At 36.9% G+C, this 23543-nt stretch overlaps 4 protein-coding genes across 4 annotated transcripts; 2 read left to right on the plus strand and 2 right to left on the minus strand.

Annotated features, from left to right (window-relative positions):
• Positions 1-1652: 1652 nt before the first annotated feature.
• EV154DRAFT_482385 (uncharacterized protein) lies at positions 1653-10667 on the minus strand (the record flags this gene model as incomplete). Its single annotated transcript, XM_051598495.1, is given in 24 exon segments — positions 1653-1941; positions 2000-2063; positions 2146-2176; positions 2215-2407; positions 2464-2597; positions 2664-3195; positions 3258-3317; positions 3373-3551; positions 3618-3854; positions 3919-4032; positions 4091-4747; positions 4800-5164; positions 5215-5893; positions 5945-6346; positions 6395-6909; positions 6967-7151; positions 7214-7399; positions 7459-7610; positions 7668-7882; positions 7902-8759; positions 8812-8884; positions 8936-9667; positions 9716-9794; positions 9847-10667. The coding sequence occupies 24 exon segments, from the start codon at positions 10665-10667 to the stop codon at positions 1653-1655; spliced, it is 7752 nt and encodes a 2583-aa protein (XP_051456658.1).
• A 224-nt stretch (positions 10668-10891) lies between these two features.
• EV154DRAFT_255043 (uncharacterized protein) lies at positions 10892-11631 on the plus strand. The gene is made up of 2 exons (XM_051594625.1): positions 10892-11199; positions 11299-11631. Exons 1-2 carry the CDS (start codon positions 11053-11055, stop codon positions 11503-11505), a joined length of 354 nt encoding a protein of 117 aa, XP_051456659.1. The 5' UTR covers positions 10892-11052; the 3' UTR covers positions 11506-11631.
• Positions 11632-11911: 280 nt separating this feature from the next.
• Positions 11912-13597, minus strand: EV154DRAFT_465953 (chitin deacetylase 1). Its single transcript, XM_051597713.1, has one exon. The coding sequence runs from the start codon at positions 13518-13520 to the stop codon at positions 12126-12128; it is 1395 nt and encodes a 464-aa protein (XP_051456660.1). The 5' UTR covers positions 13521-13597; the 3' UTR covers positions 11912-12125.
• A 3665-nt stretch (positions 13598-17262) lies between these two features.
• On the plus strand, positions 17263-18302 carry EV154DRAFT_511982 (uncharacterized protein). The gene has a single exon (XM_051601872.1). The coding sequence runs from the start codon at positions 17304-17306 to the stop codon at positions 18276-18278; it is 975 nt and encodes a 324-aa protein (XP_051456661.1). The 5' UTR covers positions 17263-17303; the 3' UTR covers positions 18279-18302.
• The last annotated feature ends 5241 nt before the right edge of the window (positions 18303-23543 follow it).

Here is a 23543-nt window from a genome sequence, read left to right on the forward strand (position 1 = left end):
TTTTATTCCTTAAACCATAAATTTTATTTTCATGACTATTTAAACGTAAGTATCATTTGGAGCGATGGGGAAGGGCTTTGCGGCACACAAAAGGTTTCAAAATCATTTAAGAACCAACGTATTTAGTGGCATTCCTGATGGTTTAACAGCATTCAACGATTCGACAGGGAAATTGGTTGCGCTTGAATTTTGTGTCTCTTCGATCGAGTCATCTGATAAGAAGTAACTGTCGTTATTGAGTATTTTACTACGACTATATACTTCGTATTTTCCTGTTTCGCGAAACCGATAGACCACAATGTATTCTAAACAACTATAATTACCATTAAATGTTAATACAGACCTAATAATCAAAAATCGCGATGCTATAAAACTTACATGACAAAGGTTCTGATATCACCAGGATTTGTGGAAATCCCGGCGTATTCGACAATCACAAGACATACTTTTTTGATGTTCACTGATAATTTTGACAATAAAGCTAAACCAATCGAGGATTAGTCATTGTGTTGTGTATCATTCCCATATCTCCAGAACTTACTTTGGGTGCTCCCAGCACAATAGTCCAACACCATTCTCTCAAGTTCCTTGACAGCATCAGGCATATCTCTGGAGGCAATGGGGCTACCAGCCAAACATCGTGGAGAAACATAGACTAATTCAGCAAGTGACCTTTTTTCAAGCAGTTGATCATATTCTGAAGATTGACCTCTTGGTCATCATTTGACATTTCACCGAGACTTTTTCTGGCATATCCGATGATTTCAACGTCATCTGCCTTTAGCTTGGTGATATAGTCCTCGTATCTTTTTTGATAGCTAGCCAAGTTTTGCGCAAAAAAGACTTATGCACAATGTTAGTACGAAGTTGTGTTCGTGAATTACGTATTTTTACAGTACTATGTACCTCTATCCTTTTCTTTTATCAGGTAAATTATTTTGGGCTCAGTTCGACTGTAAGCCTTACGCTTTCTCGATGTTCGAGCTTTTAGGTATTTGGCATCACAAGTTTGGTTACAGAGTCACCTTCAGATGCTTGTTTTGCGTACATATTAGTTTGTAGCGAACAACTGCAAAAAATATTAAAAGCAGTTGGTGATAAATCGTACAAATGTAATTGCAAAATCACTACTTAAGGATGAAATGAACGAGCTACTATACAGAGACTATGTTCCATCAGAGCTCAAGGTAGTATCCATCGACGAAACAAACATTAAAGATGCATTGTACGAAGTCCAAGAAATTTGAGACAACAGACAAGATCCGAATAGAGAACGTGAATATCTGATAAAACGGGTTGGGTATGGTGAACGTGAAAATTCATGGTTAAAGACATCAGCATTTTCGTCACCACAGTCTATCAAAACTTATTGGGATAAAGTAAGAGATCTAGAGAAACTTGAGCAAATACGTAAAGCAGAGCTGATGAAGAAATCAGACGTTTATCTCATTACAAAAATGGGTTACAAATATAATTTATCCGCAGGTTTGTTTGTCATTTAGGTCTAGATTTCCAGTTATCATCATCGTCGGAAAACTTTTTTTTTCTTTACCCGGTAAATAATAAATAGACTGTGGGGTTGTTTATATTGGACTTTGCAAATTGTACTACAGAAGTTTATTTTAAATAAAAATCTATTTTTAAATAAAAATTTACATTGGGGAGAGCATTAAACTATTTTGCCTTGATCGAGATTGTTGATCATTCAGCTTATCTATATTCTCTTGTAACTTTGTAAGCTTTTCTAATAAACTCTGGTTTAATTCCTCGAGTTTGTCAAGTCTCTCTGAATCATTTTCTTCTTTGTCTAATCCAAGTGCCCTATTGATAGGGAAAAAGCTATAATCAACGTCTTTCAAACATCCTGCAACATATGATTCAGGCCCTGTGTATTCTGTAGGATCCTTATTTCTCAAATGAACGAGAAAAAATAAATATTGCCTAAAGTTATAATTAGTAAAAAAATGTGTTAATCCTTCTTTCAGCCAATAAAACACACCAGATGTTATGATCATTTTTAACATGATCTTCAAATCCTTTTTTCGCATGACGTTGGAACTCCACTGCTGAAATACTACAAATGAAACACGCTTACATTTTTTATCGTGTCAATACAAGTTTACATTGTGATTGTAGGATACTTACAGTTTTTCATATCTTCATGAATAGATGATCTCTCTGGAAAGAAAGAAGTATGATGCTTAGTCAAAATACCATAATCATGTACTGTATAATATTACCATCACGTAGATGCCCGAATGTATCAAATATGATACCAAAAATGGCATTCAACAAAAATACAACCACAACCAAATAAAATGACATTTCAAAGGCCGTTCGCCACCCACTTGGCTTATGAAGCTCATCTGGTTCAAGTATGTCACCAATTCCGCCTCCTGATCGCACACTAAATAAATTTAATTAGACACAAGTGAAAAATTACACATGATTAATATAACATACCCATGTGACAGAACCGTGATAAAACACTCCATCAAAGATCCACAAAATAACCCTTTGGAATCATCGAATTCTTTACGAAAGTACATGAAGGCAACAATACTATGTATGTATATGACAATGATACCTAAAATAGCCTAATTATATTTTACACAGACAAAATTAGCCTATCCGTATGATAATATGAAGCTGATACAACGTACTGTTCGAGAAATAGAATGCACATTCAATGTAATACTTGAAATAACCCCCTGTAGGATACTATCACGAAATACAAAGTCTAGTAAATGAGCTGAATAAAATCCGGGATTGTAAATGAACCCGGTTAAAGAAAATGCAACCATCAGCAAGTGGTATAAAAATCTTGACTCGGTCACTGTTGCCCATAGAAATGTATATGATTTAAAATTTTGTTTGACGAAGGATAAAATAGATCTTTCATCTGTAACAGCTGCTTCTTGTAGCCTACGGTTAATTAAAACTGGCAACTGAATAAAGTAAAATTCTGATGTCAGCAATAGCCATAGTATAAGATGAATCATACTGAAAAAATATCTTGCTACTGTAATCACCAGCTTGATTGGGTCATCATCAGGGATTAACAAATTGGGGTAGACCATTAGCATGATATTGAGAACAATAGAAATACCATATGCGGATTCCCACCAAAATGAGCTATAATCTGTTAAGAAAGACAAATATCCGCTGTGTGCTACATGTGCCTGGTTTTCAATCCTATGGTAAACATTTAAGGTTTCAGTTAACAGCGATATCACTAATATATCAACGCTTCATACTCATAAATGATCATTTCTGATTGTTGTACAAAGTCTTCAATTTTTGCAGACGGTGAATCACTGTAAGGTAGAGCTATAAGTTATAACAAATTGAGTTATATGCTTTCATACAAACCGTTTAACATTCCATAAAAATCTTTCTTTAGTTTCATCTCTGAGATATTGACAAATTTCAGGAATTGGGAATAATACACGTGTTAGTTGCTTTTCACCGTAATTCATGACGATTTCTATTTGTCCGGTATGACTTTGAAAATATTTAAAGGCATCGTTGTTTTCTAGGAACATGGTACGCTACGAAATATAACAGGGATCAGTACAAAAAAAAAAGAAAAAAAAATGAGACTACGTAATAATTACTTGTGCTTGGTCCAATGCTGGTGTCAATGTCATAATTAATATACAATACAAAAATCCACATTCTAATTTTGAAAAAACATTTTTTGATTTGAGACTGTCGACATTTTCCTTGTAAATGATCTCCATATTATTTTTGACAGTTGCCAAATCGAGAGAATTTATCATTTCTCTAAAAATAGTTTCGCTGTTTTCAATCCCTCCTTCCAATAAGCTGAGTAAACAAATCACCACCTTAGACTGAATAGAGGGAGTTTTAATGACATCGGGAAACAAATGATAATTTGTGCAATTTATGTTTTACCTTTAGCTCGGTAACTTGTTTATGGCTACATCCTACGTAAGATTCTCTTAGTATGATATTGACTGGGTTGATCACCTTGTTGTTAAATATAGTAACTTGGTTCTCCAAACAACCCTATTAATAAATTTAGCTTCATAAAATATGCATGCGCTGCGCGATTTTCTCTTTTTACCTGCGCTAATTCGGTGATTGTATCGAGAACTTGGATGATCAACTCAATGTTATCAGCATTGCATAATGGCGCAATAGCATGGAAATAATCCACTACATCCAAAACTATGTTAAAGCTTTTAATATTGTCAGGTTGCTTGGCCAAGTAAGCTTGTAAATTTAGATTATGCCCTTCGACCATCAGTTGCAATGTTCTCATTGTGTCTTCCATCACTTTAAAATCCTTTGTCGTGGTACCAAACTCAAAAGTAGATTCGCTATTGGACAACATCAGCTGAGAAATTTCTCGATAAAGTTTAGTTGATTCTTTAGTAATCTCTGTAGGCTTTGATGTTACGTGAGTTGAATTGGGTCTGTTTCTTGCCATCATATACACCTGATGACTGTTGCGCTTATTGGATATTTCCGATGATTTATCCCCTGCACTAACCATGATTGATTTACTACGTCTGTGTTGTTGCGCCTTTCTTTTTATAGTCGACTCGGGCGATACATTAATATTGTCCAACATGTACTGTTGTCGGTTAATTTTATATAATCTTCTGGTCAAGTACATTTGAGAATCTTTGGAGGAAGCAATGCCTTCTTGTAAACGCTGGTGGAACGAATAAAAAAACCTTTCTTCTCTGATACTGTAAAAGTATTCCTCAAGTTTGTCCTACCAAGAAACAGTTAGTAAAACGTCTTACATGAACAATAAAAATAATTACCTGGACATTCTTATTTCCTCCTTCTAATAAAGATATGAGTAACTTTAATGCAGCATCAAAAATCTGCCTAGTCGGCGATGAGAGTAGGTTTTGGGCTACTAATGTACATCCCAAATCATTAAGCGTGTTTTGCGATTCAGTTTTCTTCAATTCCAATTCATCATATCGATCAGATTCTGTATATGGATCAATATTCATCCTTTTACGTATATACTGCATAGAAACCTCCTCTAACAGCTTAATAGAAGCAACTTGATACTTCTCGGTCCTTGCATCAACTTTTGTTGTTGTCATAGTGCTCAAGTATGAAATCAATGATTGAATGCTATCACTTCCTCCTTCACGATTTAAACTGAAATGTGAACCTATTGCTAAAGTATCAATAGATGCGTTGAGGCTTTATTTTGGCACTTACATAATTTCTCGAACTCAACTTGACGATATACTTCAAGTTCTTTGCTAACTTGTATACAGCTGAAATACGACTGAAAGGATACATTCGTTGATTCTTTGAGGGGTACTATTTCGCTCATCTTGCTTCCAGATTGGTATTCTCGGTGATAGCTTTTAGCGTACAAATTATTCAACGTCAAAGATGCCTCCTTCAGCAAATCGTATAATGACTGTGGATTCATACTTCCTCTAAATCCAGCCACATTAATCATACTATCCAAGCATATTAATAAGCTTTGAAGTGCGTTTTCATCATCATATGTCATCGGCAATAACTGCAATGTCAAGTCCACTAATCTTGAATAGAACTCCACCTTATCGCTGTCAACAGTTTCGATTGAAATATGATATTCAAATACGGAACGCAAAAACGCAGAAATACCGCAATATACATATTGGTGGAAGAACTCTGGTAGCAAATATTCTTGTTCGTACAGACATTGTGTCATGGCGGTTTCTGAAACAATCATAAGCTCTAATACATTTTGGCTATCATTGATAGGAATATCCAAAGGTAACTCAATATCTTCAATGTAAATCGAGGCCATAAATTTAAGCACAGCCGCTTTCAGAGAAAGCGATATATTTTGGTCTTGTACAATTTCGTAGATATCCCCGATAGAAAAAATGGTTCTTGCAAACTAAAGAAAACATTAATCATAATCCCCTGTATAAGTTATTTGATGGCTTACAGATTGTCCAAAAGTGTTTTCGCCCTGTCCACATATAGCCAGAATGTTAATCAAATTGACAAAATAGCTTGTTGTATCTTCATCCATCCCACGTAAGTTATCCATTGTCCGCTTATTATTAAAGGGGATATATTCATCTCTGTTCTCCATAATATATCTCATGACAATGTCTTGATTCTTTTTAATCAACTTGCCTTGAGGTTTCAAAAGATGTTGTAGTGCGAGTAAATACTCGCCTTGGTAGCCTTCAGATGTGCTTATAATTCGTATAATATGGCGCTCTTTTATATTCATGCTAATATAAAGGTTATTTGAAAAAAGGTTCGAAAACAAAGCAGCAAGTTTTGAAGACAGCAAAGTGATATCAATCAAGAGGTCAATGTTTTCAAGCACAAATAGACTCTATTGATGTTGTGAGTACATTATTTATATAAACAAAAGCATATATACCTGAAATTCTTTATCTTTCTCAGTAACAATACACAAGAGCTCGAAGCAAACCTCTAGCGTGTCAATATATTCACGATAATGTTTAGCTGGTATAATCAGAAGAGATCTCAATAAATTAGCCATCAGGCTGTATGTGTCCAGACTTTTAAAAATTCTGCAAAAAATTGTCTCGTCTTCAAGTTTGCATCTGATTCTATTTGCTTCCCCTTCTTCAAGTTTGCATCTGATTCTATTTGCTTCCCCTTCTTCCTTTTTGCTATCTTTTGATTCATCCTCTGTATCTGTGTCAAAAGCCATACGACATGTGGATTGTTTCCCAGAAAGCAATGGCTTTAAATCCCTAATCGCATCTCTTATCTTTTCCAAATACTGAGTGTGACCTTCTTCCTCCTCGTAATCCACGCGTACATAAGTTTTTAGTAGTTCTAAATGATCGATAATACTATGATATACAAGGCTGTGGTCTGTGTGCTCACTATTGATTATGATGACACTGTTCACCTTATTTAATATTTCTAGTGAGGTACACATTAATTTCCGATTATAAACACGTCACTGATATATACAATTACCTTGGCTATCGTCAAACAAACGATGCATTACTACGACCGCAATTTGTTTCAAAGGGGCATAATCATATTTTAAAATGTCTTTAAAAATGGGCATCAAAAATTTTTCACGGTGACAAAGTTCAGTCTCTTGGAACACTGCTAACAATTGACCAAGATCAAGCTTTTTTTCGTCCTTATCAACTTCTCTATTCGTAACATTTGATGCGCCACGTCAGGATATTTTCTTTTCTTTTCTTTTTTTACTTACCTGTGCCACATACAAGCCAAGTAACCAATACGTAAATGAAGTCTCAGGTCGAACATCATGTCCAACATACTTAGGATCTGTACCTTTGTATTCATAACTCTATGATTTTCTTCTGTCAGCTCATATCTCTCATGCCATTCTCGGGAATTATTCTCATTAAGAATAAAGTTTAAATGTTCCTCATTTCTGTAGGTAGAAGTATAATAAGCAGATAATCGTCTAACAAATTGTTGAATTTTGCTTACTTTGCATCTGTTCTTCCATCTAAAATATTAACCAGAAATCTAAAAAGTGAAATCATTTTTTTTGGCTCTACGAATACTCCTACTTTTAATTGACTATGGACTAGCTTCAGAATTGAATTTAAAAATTGAACTTGCTCCATGTTTTCTGTAAGCTATCAAATGGCCGAAAATTAGATATGATTAGCATATCATATATAAATAACCCTTACCTCATTGGGCACAGACTCTAAGAATTGAAGTGTCCATAATAAGACTTTCTTAAAAAACTCAGAATATATTTTAGGTGACCCCCGAGGATATTCAGTTTCTGGTTTGCATAAAACCCCTGATTCAATTGTGAAATTGTTTAGCGCTATAGTTTTATGCTCTGGGATGTCCAAATAAGCAACTAGATTGTGGATGTTAATGTAAAATTTCTTGTCACCTTTTGAAGATTTGATTACCTCTCAATATATCACAGAATCTAGAACGGATAGGGCTTGGAATTTTAGTATTTTTGATCGAATAAAAGCATACTTGACTATCAATAGATTGGCTAATGGTCTTAATTTTCGAAGTACCATTGGATAGCGTGTAAATCAACTTTAAAACGTAGTTTATGTAAAGCGAACATGAAGGTATTTCAACCACCGTCGTGATATTATGCCATCTGTCATCATTTCTAAATTTAATCTCGACCTGTTTCCCTCTAGAAATTCTTGTTTGTATCAAGCAATCAGAGCTTTTCGGATTGAATAAAGCTTCTGAAATTTGAGATGATGTCGACTCATCACGGCATAAAGCACAAAGTAGTCGGAAAGCGCTTATTCTTTGTCGATCTTGATCTACTCTGATTTGAGACCGAATTGTATTGACAATTATTTGTGTTTCAATTTTCGTTATTTCAATCAAAGATTTTGTCAAAGACACATTTTGTTCGTTGTGCTTCAGTAGTTTAATAAGGACATCTGTGGCACCTACATCAAACTGTACATGTCGTATAAACAATGCCATTCCCGATTCTCCTGAAACTGTCAGTATATATTGCTGATTCTCTTGTGCGATAGAATTTGGTACTTCGAAATGTGATCTTTCCACCAGAAATACACGCAATAAATGATAACACAACATGATGATGGAACGAAGTTTCTCGTGCATAATTTCAACCGGTCTTTCTTCAACTGATTGTTTTACTTTCTGATTTTTGTAATTTTTTGAAAGTTGCTTTTTGATATGATTTCTTTTAGACAGATCAAAAGGAGCTACAATCATTTGCACAACAGCATTGATAATCCCAATCTCTCTTAATAAAATCTGATGATCTAATATATATTAATTAGTAAAATGAAAATATTATCAGTCATATTGACATACACTCATTTGGTAACCCTTTACGCTTTTCGACATTTTTTTCTTTGCTTTTAGTACAAAAAATGATCAACGCTCTCTGTTAAGGTGTTAGAATCAATTATTCTCATAATGAAGCAACTGTTGTTACCAAAATTTTTATAATAGACTCATGTTCTTGGGCTTGAATCGGATACGCATCATCGTCTTGAACTTTTCTATCTTGATAAAGATACCATTGAAGATACGGTAGCATTTCACTAACAACATTAAACGTATCGCTTAATTCCTGTTCTACATTTGTAATCGAAAAACAGTCGTGGTAATATAACTCTTGAGAAGCAGTAATACGATATTTTACACTTTTCTCATCATCTACTTTAACTTCGTCGGATTGATCCTCAACTAAGGTAGAGAATGAATTAAATCGCGAATGATTACGGTCACCTTGTTGCGAGAGTGGTACTTGAGGGATATTTTCTTTGAAAGAAAGTTGTGGTGTACTCAAAGGAGATGAACTATACCCAAAGGTAGTTTGGGGTGGAATAACATGTATGCGTTCGTTCCTCTCTTCGCCATTTTCAGAATGCATCCAACAGCCTGTCAATAAATGCTGGATTCTTAAAAAGGAGCCATATGGGATACCAGATATCGATGGTGCAGATATAGGGACTAATTGGAACAAGGTTATGTCTTGACTAGAGTCACTAGCACACAATGGATTCTTTAGGAGTTTGAGAGTATATAATGGCTTTCCAGTTCCAACGTCCATTCGAACGTGACTTGGGTCGATCGATAAGTATGTGCGAGATGCTACGTGACGAATCCGAATTGTTTTTTTCCATCTTACTTTTGAGCCTCTCGATAGATCAACATTTTCGATCTAATACGATGTGAGTCTATATTACATAAACTTTTGTGTAAATGTTACCTCCCAAAATGCGAGTGGGGAATCAGTTTCTTTGGGGTCTAAGGGATTGATGATGTGCTTTTTTAATACAACTTCGCTCCTGAAAAGGAGAGTTAGATAAAATATACTATTTAGCTCAATATATACTGTACCCTTGATTATCAACCGGCGCTTGAAGATATGACTCCATCTCTTTGTGGTAAAATCGAACATATTGTCCAGAATTTGCATATTTGATATTTTTTGTGTCTTGCTCTGAGATGGAAGAGTAATGGAGTTTCATTGTCCAGGACGATATACGAGTATGCGAATAAACTTCATAATAGTCACCATGAAGACGATTATTACTTGTGAGGTTGGAGTCAACATTTAGATATCCTTCAGGCCTAACACATTGCAAAGCGATTGTTTCACCAACTCTAATGGCATCACCGACAAAGCGAATCCGATATCTTGGCATAATTCGGAAATAACCGATCGATTCTGTAGAAAGATTTACTTGCAAAAGATGGTGATTCAATGTCTCTGTAACTCTTGTCTTTCCGGTGACGGTCAAATACTTTTTAAAGTGTTGATTGAACAGCTGAATTACTTGACCGTATAATACAGGCTTTCCTAATAGCCGATATCTTTCCGTCTCATTTTGAGTAATTTCTTTGGCTGCCTTATACTGAAGTTGTTGCAATTCGAGTAACTCTTCTTTAGAAGCCTCAAGCGATACTTTTTCAAGGTCTCGGTCATCACCTAAAAAGAGCTCTAATTCTCGTTGTGCTGAATGAGATTGCTGTGGCTCTAATCTGAAAATGCTTGTTCCCATGGCATGATCCGAAGAAAGACATCTATTTAGAGTTGGTCTTACACATGCTCGTGTTTCTAAAGGATTTTCTGCCACTAAAATATAATTATTTTGGTCATAGAAAAATAGCTCGTCTCCTATCCTTAGCACTGGCTCGCTGGATTTATCATTTGACATGGTGGTAAGGTGTAAACAGTTACTGCTTTCCAAAATCGAAATATAAACTATAAAAAAAATATTTTAACATGCGACAGTAGTACGGTGTCTACCTAAAATACTGGAAGTATGATTAAGAGACTTTATCACAATTAAAGTTTCCTTACGAAGTATTGACTCCTCTAGTGATTGAAATACCCCCCCCCCAAAAAATAGACTTTCCATTACCATATCAGTCACGATCATTATGTGGCATCCGTATTCTCGATTTTTTCAACAACAAGCTTTACAATGGCGTTGTAATTTCCTCTCTGACTCGCTGCTATATCCTCACGTGTACCCCACCTCTACATTCTTCAACTCACTCTTAAATTGTCTATGGGTATAATTAAGACTGAAATCAAACATGCGTTCCTTCATCGGACAGCTTAAACATGTACCAGCACCAAATAGATTTAGTGTTAGCCAAGCTAAACACAGACCGAGCTTAACTATTTACAGTGTGACCAGCAGCTATTTACAGTCTTATCACTACCAGTTATGCGAAAACATGGTAAGAATAATCATCTTTGGATACACTTCTATATTCTTTTTATTTTTTTAACGTAACATCAACACTTCTGGTGAAAATGTGTAAAAATGGACAATATAGCTTTGGCAACAAGGAGGATGTTTACCAAGAGAGAGAGAAAGAGGAACAAAAAAAAAACCAAGCAAGTTTGTGCTAAGTTTTAGTGTTATTGATATGTACTTGACGCCGTCTGTGCTTCTACTGATTTTCTTCAGTTTTGAAGAAGAAATCTTCTTTCTGATTTACTTTACCCTTTCCCCGGCGTTCTCGTTTTTGCTCTTCGGGTAATGATGCTATGGGAAGTTGATCTTCGCTATCTTATTACGTTTTTCCACAGTATACATTCAATTTTGTTCTTATTTCGGCTCCTAGTATAATCTTGGTCTGCCCATATTATAGTAAAAAGGAGTAAAAAAAAAAATATTAAAGGCAATGGGAACTCATCTGCTGGACTAAAAAAGCGAGACCTCAATAAGGCAGCCAAGTTCTTTACTTATAGGAAACACTCTGCAAATAAGGAAATAAATCTACTTTTTCCCGATGCCCCAATACATAGACAAGCTAAATAATCAAAAACATTCAAACTGGATCAAGTTGTTTTTTACCCCTTTCCCTGTATTTTTAGTAAGACTCTATAAATGGAACGACTGTATTAATTCATTAATTTTATTCTCTTTAAAACCCCCTTTGCTACCGTAACTTCATTTTTTATATTAAATTTGTTTAATAAGATGAACAGTATTTCAAATAAAATTTAAATCGATTATATAAAACGGATGACTGTAACATTTTATTAAAATGCTTTGTAAGAATAATAATCTATAATATTACAGAGCACGTGTACGTGGTTTTTTATTACAAAAGAGGGATTGAGTAGTTTACATAAAAAGTGGGGGTGGGAATATGACTTAGATTAAGTAAGCGGCAACAATAAAAGCGGCAACGATCATACTGTTAGAGGTGAGTTGAATACCAGCGGAGCTTTCGGCATTTTGGACAGCAGCAACGGCAGCGACAGAAGAAGAGGCAGTAGCAGAGGGGGCAGCGGAAACAGCAGCGGAGGAAGCAGAGGAAGCGGAAGGAAGAGTGATATCAATTGTGGTAGAACTGGCGGTCGTGTTACTAGCAGTAGAGCTGGTGTTGGAAACAGCAGCAGCACCGAAAGGAGCGAAAACGACATTATCTTCGTAGTAAGGGTTAGTAATGTTCATACAAGTGGCAACATCAAGAACGTTCTTGTAAGCTTTTCTGATCTTAGGGAGGAATTCCATAGCAAGAGTCATAGTAGTATCATCGATTTCATGAGTTAAAGTAATTTGACCACTATTCTTGAAAGTTCCGTTAGCACCCATAGCAATGAAATCTTCGTAAGTCTTCTTGACAGTAGAGACAGTTTCAGTAGAACCAGCAGCCCAATCATCGGTATCAAGATCCCAAAGAATAGTAGTCAAACCAAGTTGAGTTGCAATCCAACGAACACGGTTATCGACATCTCCGAAAGCAGGACGCCAGTGTCTGGGGGTAACACCAGTAACCATCTTGATGGCCTTTTGAGTATAGTAAAGCTCAGCTAAAACTTCGGTATTGGTAAGAGTAGTCATCAATTGATGAGACCAGGTGTGATCGGCAATGTGATGACCGGCCTTTTGACCACGTTGAGCACCATATGGCCAGTTGACAACATTGGAACCAATGTAAAACATAGAGGCCTTGATCTTTTCGGCTTCCAAATAATCATAGAAAGCGTTGTGAGAACAGTTAGGTCCATCATCGTAAGTAAGACCCCAAGTTTCAGGTTCAGGACAGGTATAGATATCCTCGTTGATACCTTCTTGCTTAGGCTTAGTACAGGTAGAAGCAGACCACCAACAATCGGGATCGTTGTTTTGGTCATAACCAGCCATGTTAAGACTACCATCACTACTGATCTTACGGACCTTGATGTTGGGTGCCTTGGTCCAATCGATAGCATTGTAAACTCGCTTGAATTCGGCGGTTTCATTCATACCATTAGAGGTAGCGGTCTCCCAAAGGTTGGGCCATTCGCTTTCTTTAAAATCAAAGTTGGCAGGAGGCTCGTACCATTTACATTGAGTGGCACCATCAAGAGAGGTTGTCTGAGGAATCTTGGCAATAGTAATGTTGAGAGGATCTACTTTAGAATTGAAGCTCTTCCAGTAATCAGCAAGAACAAACTTTGTAGAAGAAGCGGTGCTGGTAGATTTAGTAGTGCTGGTAGCGGCTTGGACGAATCCAGCGATTTGAAGTAAGGTAACTGCAACAGCAGAAGTTTTGATATACATTTAATCTAAGGACTGCAAAGAAAAAAAGGAGAGAAATGAGTGGATTGGGGAGTTGTTTGAAAAAAAGATATATGGAGAGAAAAAAGGAAATGTAATTGCAATGGCATCCTTTTATACATTTTATTAGGTATCGTTTCATTTTAGCGGGATCTCTTTATTTTATTCTCCATTTTCGCAAACAATTTACTTTGTACAACTCTATTTTTTTATTATCCAAAATGGGTCTTACTATATATTGATAATCTGTCTATACTAGGGCAAAAGAACGAGGACAATGCAAGTTGGCCTCATTTTTAAAGTATACTGACAAGTGTTCCGTACATGTTAATATTATTACTGTTAAGCTGAGGATGTAAATAGCCGCTTCTAATTTTTTGAAAATGACGTTAGCCAAAAATTGCACTACAATTGTCTATTATTATAATCCAGTACCGTCCCTCGGCTGAAAGTTATTTTCATCGCCTACACACTACTGTCATTTAAACTTATCATCATTTTACTACTTTTGTCAAGAAGGGAGTAACAAAACCATGTATGTCCTAAATTAAATAGTCGGAAGCCATTGAAACGCATGCAATTACTTAACCTCTCCTAATGGACAAATGATAAATATCTTCTCTTTCTTTGTATTTAGTTGATGCCGTGTAACCTTACCGCCGTTGGATATATTTTTGTGTCTTATTTGCGCAATCACAACAGAAGATTTTTTTTGTCACAAAAAGCGACACGCTACTGGTGATCTGACATATAAACTCAAACGTTATATTTATAGCTTTTTTTTACCTTGCAGATTGCAATGCTAATCAGCAAAACTTATTCTCAAGCCGATTAACATTCACCAATAAAAATAGGCGGCATGTTTTTTTTTATTACGCAATTCCCGGTAGTATCATGAAGATTTTGCCAAGAGCTTTATTTATTACCATTTTTTAACGTTACCAAACCTTTTATATGATCGTCAGAAGTTTTTCCCGGGTTATAAACATCTGAAGTTTAAGTATAAAGATTCTTTTTAGAACAGGTGGTATAACATATTGCCTTCATATAACAACAGCCCCACGGTAATTAATTCCTGACCTGTTTTACAAGCAGACTATTCATTGACTAAAAATAAATAATATGTACAATTTTGAATCTTTTTTTTTTTCTTATTCTAAAATAGGGTAATATATATTTGGGGAACACAAATAGAACGTTACACACAGATTCATTTCACTGGCAGCAGAGCCTTTTACTTTATCCGGCTATACAGAGTGTTTTTTAAGATGAAAAGGAGTTGGATATACAATATTATCTGGTTAGTGTAGTCAACTATTTAAAGATGTGAAAACTTTAACAGCTTTATCTCATCATACGATTAAGGTTTTTAAAGAACCCAAATTTTGAATTTGTGTTCATCATCAATTGAATGGCCTGCACGAGTTCCTCGTTTAATGCAAGGATCTCCGTAAAGTTATTTTTATCTTTGAAAACATGACCCGATGTAACAAAATAACAGTAGTTCAAGCGAAGGATATTTTTGATTGAAGTTGTATATACATAAATTATTATTTTTAAAAAAAAAAATCCAAACTGGATAATTTTTTTTAAGAAAAAGGAGTATATGATACAAATAAATCTTTTGATGTAACCACGTTTCATGAGGTAGTTGCTGTCACAAAAACGTAAAATGCGCCTGGTGAAATTCTCCTATAACAACCGGTTTTATTCTAAAACAATGAAGCCGTTTGTTTTTTTTAGAAATCGTACTTTTCCTTTTAATTTATTGAAAAGCCTAGCAACACGCTTTTTAATGTGGTACAAATAATGTACTAATTCCGTAATAGATACAGAATTTAGAAATCTCTGCTAATTTGTACCTGCATGTGCGCATGAAAATTGAAAGAGGGGTTGGAGGCGTTAATAATTTGTAAGAAATTACTAAAGCCTGTAACAAGAATTTATTGCTTAATATACGTGAGTGTTTATTCACGAATCAAGCATGTTTCATCATGTAATTTATGATTTAACCTGATTACTACTGGGGATCTTCTACATGGATTGTATATAATATGGCCAGACAGCTCGAAATGTCTTGCGAAAATCATAATTGACTGCAGGAATCTTAAATACGACAAGTCAATAGTAAATTATCAATTGCGCAAATCGCTTCAACAAAACAAGTGTGAGTGGTGTTTTACGCGATGTTACACGATGGTCATTAAAATAAACTGGGATTAGTCAATATGGAGAGCGCTGATTCCGAAAAGCTTTTTTTTTTTTGCTCTTCAAGAATTATTGTAACAAAACAAATGCTAATTAATTTGATCCAAAGCTATAACTTAAATATAAGAAGCTAAATTGTATTATGTTGTCATACATTTCAAACATGGCCGTATCAGTATAGAATCATATGGGGGCATTGTGGTTGACATCACATAATTCAACTCCTGCATTGAACCACATATTTTCAACCACAGACCAGTACTTGCGAGATAAAAAAAAAGCAGATTGTACAAAGCCAATATTCCTGTAATCGGATTTTTATAATCCGAATTAAAACAGTCTCTTCTTGTGATCACAATGCAGAATTTAAGTTTCATGACCTAAATCTTCTATCAGTCAGCATTTATTATCACATAATGCTTATCTTGTATGGACATAACAATGATCAACATTGCTACAGCAATATTCCCTTAATGTTTTAGTGTCAAATGTCAGATTTCCTAGAATTCGTTACACGTCGGTAAAACTCGGCGGGTAAAAAGTTGAACGAGCTTAATCTAGGCTTTTTATTACCATCGTTTTTAGCTGTCTCGTTAAGATTTATGTATTTGTGGTTTTTTTACAAATCCTACTTGATCCATCATTTTAAGTACAACGACTTAAGTATTGTTGTCTCGAATTAGCTTATGACAGGTCTTACAGCTTTACTAAATGTTTTTCAGACCCCGATGTAAAAACAAGTTTGGTAAATGCGGTGCATATCTACATGAACCCGGCCGGCTTATATACAATGATTAAATCGAATAAAAATACTGGCCATATTCCACAATTTGAGTCGGTTTAAGATTTTTTTTTTTTTGAAAATCTTAATCTAGATCCTATCCAAACTCTACTGCATGAAGATAATAAAGTTATATGAATCTGGGAATCTGGGAATGTTGGAATTATAAAATTGTATTATGTGGCTTTATGGTGGATTTTCAAAGAAAACTATGCGCATGGATCAATGTGTAGGGAGAGTCCGAAATTCGTCTTTATGCTCGTTGTTATAGACGACCAGCATCATCTGAATCAAAGAATAGACTTTTTTTAAAACCGGAATGAGTCTACATCTAGATCGTGAAACACAGACATGCATGAATTTTTTCGAGTAGTTCATTCGTGCAGTACCAGGCTGATGAGGGGAAAACACTTATGCTAGAGTCGGCTTAAGCGGGCAAAAGTGACATTGCCGGAATATCGGGATCCGAATTTACATTGTAGAATGCGTGCAGAAAGAAGCATTTATTATTACGACTCTATTCGCTATAGAAAAAAATCACTAGTTTATTTATTCTGATGACATAAAAAAAGACAAAACTATGAGCTCATCCAACCGGCAGCTGGCAATCTGCAAATGTTCTAGTTTTTTTAATCGCCACTAATGTTTCAGGCTCATTTTGTATGGACTGTTCAATTAGAATATGGTATAAAAAAAAGTAGTCGTAATTTACAAATCATTTTCTTTCTTCTTCCTTTTTTTTCTTTAGATCTCTCCTCTTTAATTATTCCCTTTACTATAACCACATTTATTTAGTAATGGATGCCTTAAACACACCGGTACACAGAGTGGACATTAAACAAGAAACATTCGACGGCGATAACAATCAAGCGCTGCTTGCGTGGTCTGATTATATCAATCAAACACAGCCATTGATGTGGGGCACTGAAGGAGTTGACATGTCAAGTCTTGTTGATCCGAGCATATGGTCAACAGAACCCCAACAAGAGCCAAATGGCCTAATAAATTCAACTTTTGATAACCTGTTTGGACCTTGGAATGACAATATCCCATCAGCAGCACCTATAAAAGAAGAATGGCCATTAAATCCTATACAACAAGTTGGTTATCAACATCAAGATCCTTTATCATTTATGACCATGAACAATGCTGTTTATGTTAATCCATATTCTCGCGAAATTACTCCTCCATCATCTATAACATCTGAAAATAATTCACCAAATAGCAGTATATCTTCACCCCCATCCTGTTGTTCTAATCGTCGCAAATCTTCGTCAGATTATCAAGCGCCACGACCTTATCGCCGTAGAGCATCTTCACATCCCTCTGTTGCATCTGTTGTCTCTTTAACTGCCCATGAGCCTATCGCACGCATCATCGGAGGAGTTGAACACATAACATTTTTATATTCTCACGATCGACTTGTAAAAGAATATACAGTTCGAACAGATGTGAATAGCGTAAATTTAGAAAATATTCCTCAAGATTTCCGAACTCAAAATGCAATTTATCCCAGAGCAAATGTGACCAGGGAAGAATACGATGGTAATCGATGGGAATATGAAACTAGCTGTAACAAATTAGGATGGCAATTATGCTGGTTAAATCAAGACCAACTTTGTGGTAGACGTGGTCTCATTCAACGAGCAGTTGATTCATATCGTAACAGACATACAGAAATGAGATCAAGAAGAGTGACTCGCCAAGAAAAAGTAGCCAATGGCACCCTTCGCAAAAGACGAGTAAAGAAGGCTCAGTCTGCCATTTTGTAAATAAAAACCTTATCTAAACGAAAATCATGACATGTTCTTTACGTTATTTTTTAGCTTTACCAGAAATAGTATTTTTAATTTACGTACATCTTTCCCTCCGTACAAAAACTATTGTTTTGTACGACACAAAGATATCAAGTTATTATAACAATCCCGTCAACTAAAGCATCAACAGAGACCCCTCAGCCAATCCTGATTCACATTCGACGACCAAAAAGTATCCTTCCGGCCTCGAAAGACATTCACCATAACTGCTCATTGAGTACAGATTCTCAGGAATCTTCAGCCTCACCTGAGAACCATAAACGACTTACAGGCCCTCCCGCTAACACTGCTACAGCCGTTGAAACATCATCTCTAATCTGCAATCCAGCAACCAAACGTCCTTTCGCTGCCTCCACCATTGTAAAACTGTTTGACGACAACATTACACGCCATAAGAAATACATTGGTAAAAACTCCTCCACCATAAGCCATCCCTCTCAATCCCATATCCTCCACAACACGATGGAAAACAACACGCTTCCTGCAATCCACTTAACTTCTGCCACGACCCACGGAGTCAGCTCCCCTGACGATCTCTCATCTCACTCCCTAGACAAGGATGGTTCATCATTACGAAACAATTTCCAATTTGGAGATACGTCAAATGATTTTCTATCCCAGAGTAGTCTACCTGAGGTACCTCATAATCCTTCTTTAAACGATAATGATACACCCAAATGGGCTTTGGACCTACAAGCTCAGATGAATCGACTTGTTGCCCTTTTCGAAGTGTCTACAAAAGAAAATTTAACACTCCGTCAGGAACTAAAACTTTCTAATGCTCGTATAACTGCACTAGAACAAAAACTTTCTGGCACTCGACGTGCTGGAAATTTTGATTTTAATGTCCCTGAAACTTTTCTTAATAGTTTTGGCAGCAATGCTTCTAAGTATTCAGACACTAATTACTCGGCAAAACAATCGACCACTGGTCACAATAGCACTAAAGCTAGTAGTGATAATAAAAACGTACATTCTAAGACCTCCTTCGCAGACATGGCAAAGAAGCCGGTCCCACTGAACAATTCTCGTAAGCGAGTTACGGTTAAGCAACGTAAAGCAGCCGCCCGTATCTTTGAAGCTCCTGCTGCACAAACATCTTCCGATACTTTCCTTTACTTATACTTACCTAACAAATATCGAATTCGCATCAAGGAGTTCCGTCAAAAATTGCGAACCATGGGAATCGATAACGGTCGCATTCTTGACATTCACTATCCAGCTCGTGGAGTTGTGGCAATTTTGATCCATCACAGCTATCAAAATGAATTAAACTCCATCTTAATGAAATCTACCATCACGCCTATTGCAAATTTTAACCCAATCGCAGCTGAACATGTTAACGACATCTCCTTAAGTCAACTTACAGCTGATGAACGTGCAGTAAAGGCTATTGAATTTCATCAAACACGACTCATCAGGGGCTTGAAATTTATTAGAAGCTACCTTCGCAGATCAGTAGCACGAACGTTTGTAAATCAGGGATGGATCACTGAAACACAAGCACAACAAGTACTATTAGAGACTACCATGGGCAACGAATACCATGGTTCACCTAACAACGCCCACGAGACGAATAATTCCGACACAGCCAACCGACCTCGCTCAGGATTTAGTACAAGAGAACATACTCAAGTACCTCCACAAACTGACGAACAAATGGATATTGAAGAAGAAACAAGCAACAACTCCTCGCCTGGTGTCGGTCAACCAGCCCCCCGTCAATAAATGAGTACATTAATTGATACCACTAACCCTATGCCTACCTATGAAACTCCTATGACTACTGACATCTCTATGTTTACTAATATACCTATGCCTTTGACTACTAACCAAACCAGTCAGCCTAACATCGCTCACAATCAACCGACACCAACTACATTTAAATCCAATAAATTAAAAATCGGATCCATCAACTGTCGTAGCTTAGCCTCAACATCAGATCCAACTACTCGACGGAAATTCACCCGCTATCTTCGATCCCTAAAATACGATATACTCAACTTTCAAGAAGTCCGAACTGAAGACAACAATGTAATAGATTCCTTAATTATGGAACTACAAGCTAAAGATTCAACTTGGACACAACACGTCGGTATCGTTAGCCTCAATCCAAACATTCGAATCACACCCATTTTCATCACCCTCAGTAAACATGCAGTTTTTGTTAAAGTCCACCACATCAATCATCACTTTGAGCCGATCTTTTTACTCAACCTGTATGCCCCTAGTCAGTCGGGACCCAAGAAACAGTTTTATAGTGATCTTATAGAACTGCCTCTATTCAAAGATGAAATAGATATAGCACATTATACTAAGTATTCTAACTTCTTAATTGTCGGTGATTTTAACTATCATCATTACTCATCATATCGATCTTCGAATTCACCCACTCCCCACCCTATAGCGTCGTGGAAACGGATCCTCAGCCAACAACTTTATGACTGCATCAATTCAGATGATATAAGTGAAGTATTCTCTGTTGACAATCCACAAATAACATTCAGCCGGGGAACTTCACGCACAACCATTGATTACATTTTTGCGTCTCCTGCAATCAAAAGCAGTATCACCGCATCTGGGGTGAAATTTATTAACACTAACTGGACAGATCATGCTCTGCTATCCATTGATCTAATCATGGTGAGCAAAAAACACGGTAAAGGTATATATCGAGCGAACCCGGCACTGGTCAAGAACAAACGTTTCGTCGAACAATTATCTACACTACTACAAGATTTGAACCCTTCTACCACTCACGGCCCTCTTAATTCCCCTCAGAAGGAATGGGACGCTATGAAAAGAAAGGTAAGAAAGTTCTGTCAGAGCTTTAGCCGACACTACTGTCAATGGCGTGAAAAACAAATCGCTAGACTGCAAACTCGACGGTCCACGCTCATCGTTAAACATGCAAATTGTCCCGCCATCCTTAACCAACTTTTACCAACCGTTGAACAACAGTTAGGAATATTACAAAAGGAAGTGGCCGAAGTCGATGCAATTCGGGCTGGTAAACACTGGCGGGAACAAGGAGAAATTTCAGCTGGATACCTCAAGCGTACGATATCCCAACGGGAACAACAACGTAGCATGAAAGCAGTACACCATCCGATATCCGGGGAGCTATGCCATAATGACAAAGACATTCAGGAGTCTGTTAGAATTTACTACCAAGATTTGTTTAACCCGGATCCGATCAATCCCTCATCTGTTAATGCTATCTTATCTCACATTACTGAAGATTGTAAAATAACCAAAGATACTGCTGCAGGATTACTCCTTCCAATCACGATAGAGGAAATTCTAGAAGGTGCCAAACGATCTCCTGGCAAAAGCAGCCCGGGTTTGGACTCTATACCGTACGAAATTTTAAAACTTATCCTTGCTGACACTTATTTTAGCAACCTTTGTGTCATCATCTTTAATGAAGCGTTGACAAAATCAATTTTTCCGGACAGTTGGTTGAAAACATCGATGATCCTACTACCCAAGAAAGGTGATCTCACTCAACTAAAATGCTGGCGCCCAATTGCGCTCATTAATACAGATAGCAAAATATTTACTCGATTGATCAATTCGCGCATGATGGACTCAGCAGCCGACATCCTTAGCCCACAACAACTAGGTTTTATGCCAGGACGTTTCATTGGTGATCATGGACTTACCCTTCAACTAGCCGTTGAACACGTCAAACATCAGATAACACCGGATGATGAGAGCTACCACTGTATTGGACTTCTACTCGACCAAGAAAAAGGATACGATAGGGTATCATCAGACTATTTACGCGCCACCCTATTAGCTTTTGGATATCCCCAGACCCTTATTAATACCATTACCGGGCTATTTTTTAACACTTCCATTCAGGTCAATATTAATGGCCACCTTTCACCAGCCATTCAACAAAACCGAGGATTACGACAAGGCGATCCGATCTCACCCCTCCTGTTCAACTTGGCATTCGATCCATTCCTGAAATCAATAACAAAACACCCCGATTATTCCGGGTTACCGTTCACGCCAACACCACCGGATAGTACATCGCCTACTTCTACTTATACACTAAATAATGAAACGGCCTTGATCCCCAAACCTTTGCGACTCTGTGTCTACGCCGATGATACATTAGTTTTCCTTAAAAATCACTCGGACTTCCACATTCTTCAAGAGACCTACGCCCTCTACAGCGAAGCCTCCAATGCCAAACTGAATTATGATAAAACCGAAGCTTTTGCACTCAATGGTAAACCTTCTGAGGCTTGGACACAATTCTTACTGAACCACAACATCACTAAGTGGCACTCCCAATACTCGACAGCTCCACTGCGTTACTTGGGTTACCAACTCTGTTTCTCAACCAGTCAACGCAATCATTATGCTGACATCTTAATCGATAAGATTCAACAGGCATGCAACATCCACAAACAACGACAACTGTCAATTCGTGGACGAGCTACTGTTTTAAACTCTTTAATCTACTCAACATTATGGCATGTTATTCGGCTATTTCCCATGACTAAAGCCCAGATAGCCAAAATTCAATCGATTGGATACCAATTCCTTATGTTTCGAATGTTTCCAAAACTCAAATTGTCGATTCTTCAAAAACCACGATCACAAGGAGGACTCGGGATCCTAAACATCGGCCTTCAACAAAGGGTCTTTCAGTGGCGTTGGTTAAAACCCCTTTTAGAAGGTTATGGCTCCAACACTGACTGCCCAAAAGACGTGTACACTCTCCTCAAATTTGGACTGCGATCCTACAACGGGGATTTAACACACCATCACCTGCCATTGCTCTTAACAAAATATCGGGCTACCTCCCTCACTAATCATTATAGCCCATTTAGCACTATCTTCCAAGCTGTCGATTCCATTCCAAGAAACCTGACCAGCCTTCAGATCAACAAACACACCTGCCTTCAACTCCCCCTCTCATCCATCTGGATTCACACCAACACAACAACTACCGAAGACTCCTTCATCAAACCCGGAATTCAAAAGATGTTTGCACATCAACTATTCAGCATAGACGAAAGTAACACGCAAATTATTCGCAAACCCTATTCCGCACTCACACAACATCCTACTTTGGCCAGACACTTTTTCCGACTACTGGATCAAAACAACATAATGTTAAATTTATTCTTTATTCGTCAATGCTTGTCCCCTGGAAATACATTTAACACAGACAACCCGATACTACCTGAACAATCACAC

Source organism: Mucor mucedo (genome assembly GCF_025094135.1).
Source record: "Mucor mucedo strain NRRL 3635 chromosome Unknown EV154scaffold_58, whole genome shotgun sequence".
NCBI lineage: Eukaryota > Fungi > Mucoromycota > Mucoromycetes > Mucorales > Mucoraceae > Mucor > Mucor mucedo.

Bases quoted from the DNA above. Each gene is read 5' to 3' on its own strand.
- EV154DRAFT_255043 (XM_051594625.1), top strand. From the start codon at position 11,053: ATGCGTTCCTTCATCGGACAGCTTAAACATGTACCAGCACCAAATAGA. The intron at 11,200-11,298 runs GTAAGAATAATC...TGGACAATATAG, and splicing joins ACCAGTTATGCGAAAACATG to CTTTGGCAACAAGGAGGATG.
- EV154DRAFT_465953 (XM_051597713.1), bottom strand. From the start codon at position 13,520: ATGTATATCAAAACTTCTGCTGTTGCAGTTACCTTACTTCAAATCGCT.
- EV154DRAFT_511982 (XM_051601872.1), top strand. From the start codon at position 17,304: ATGGATGCCTTAAACACACCGGTACACAGAGTGGACATTAAACAAGAA.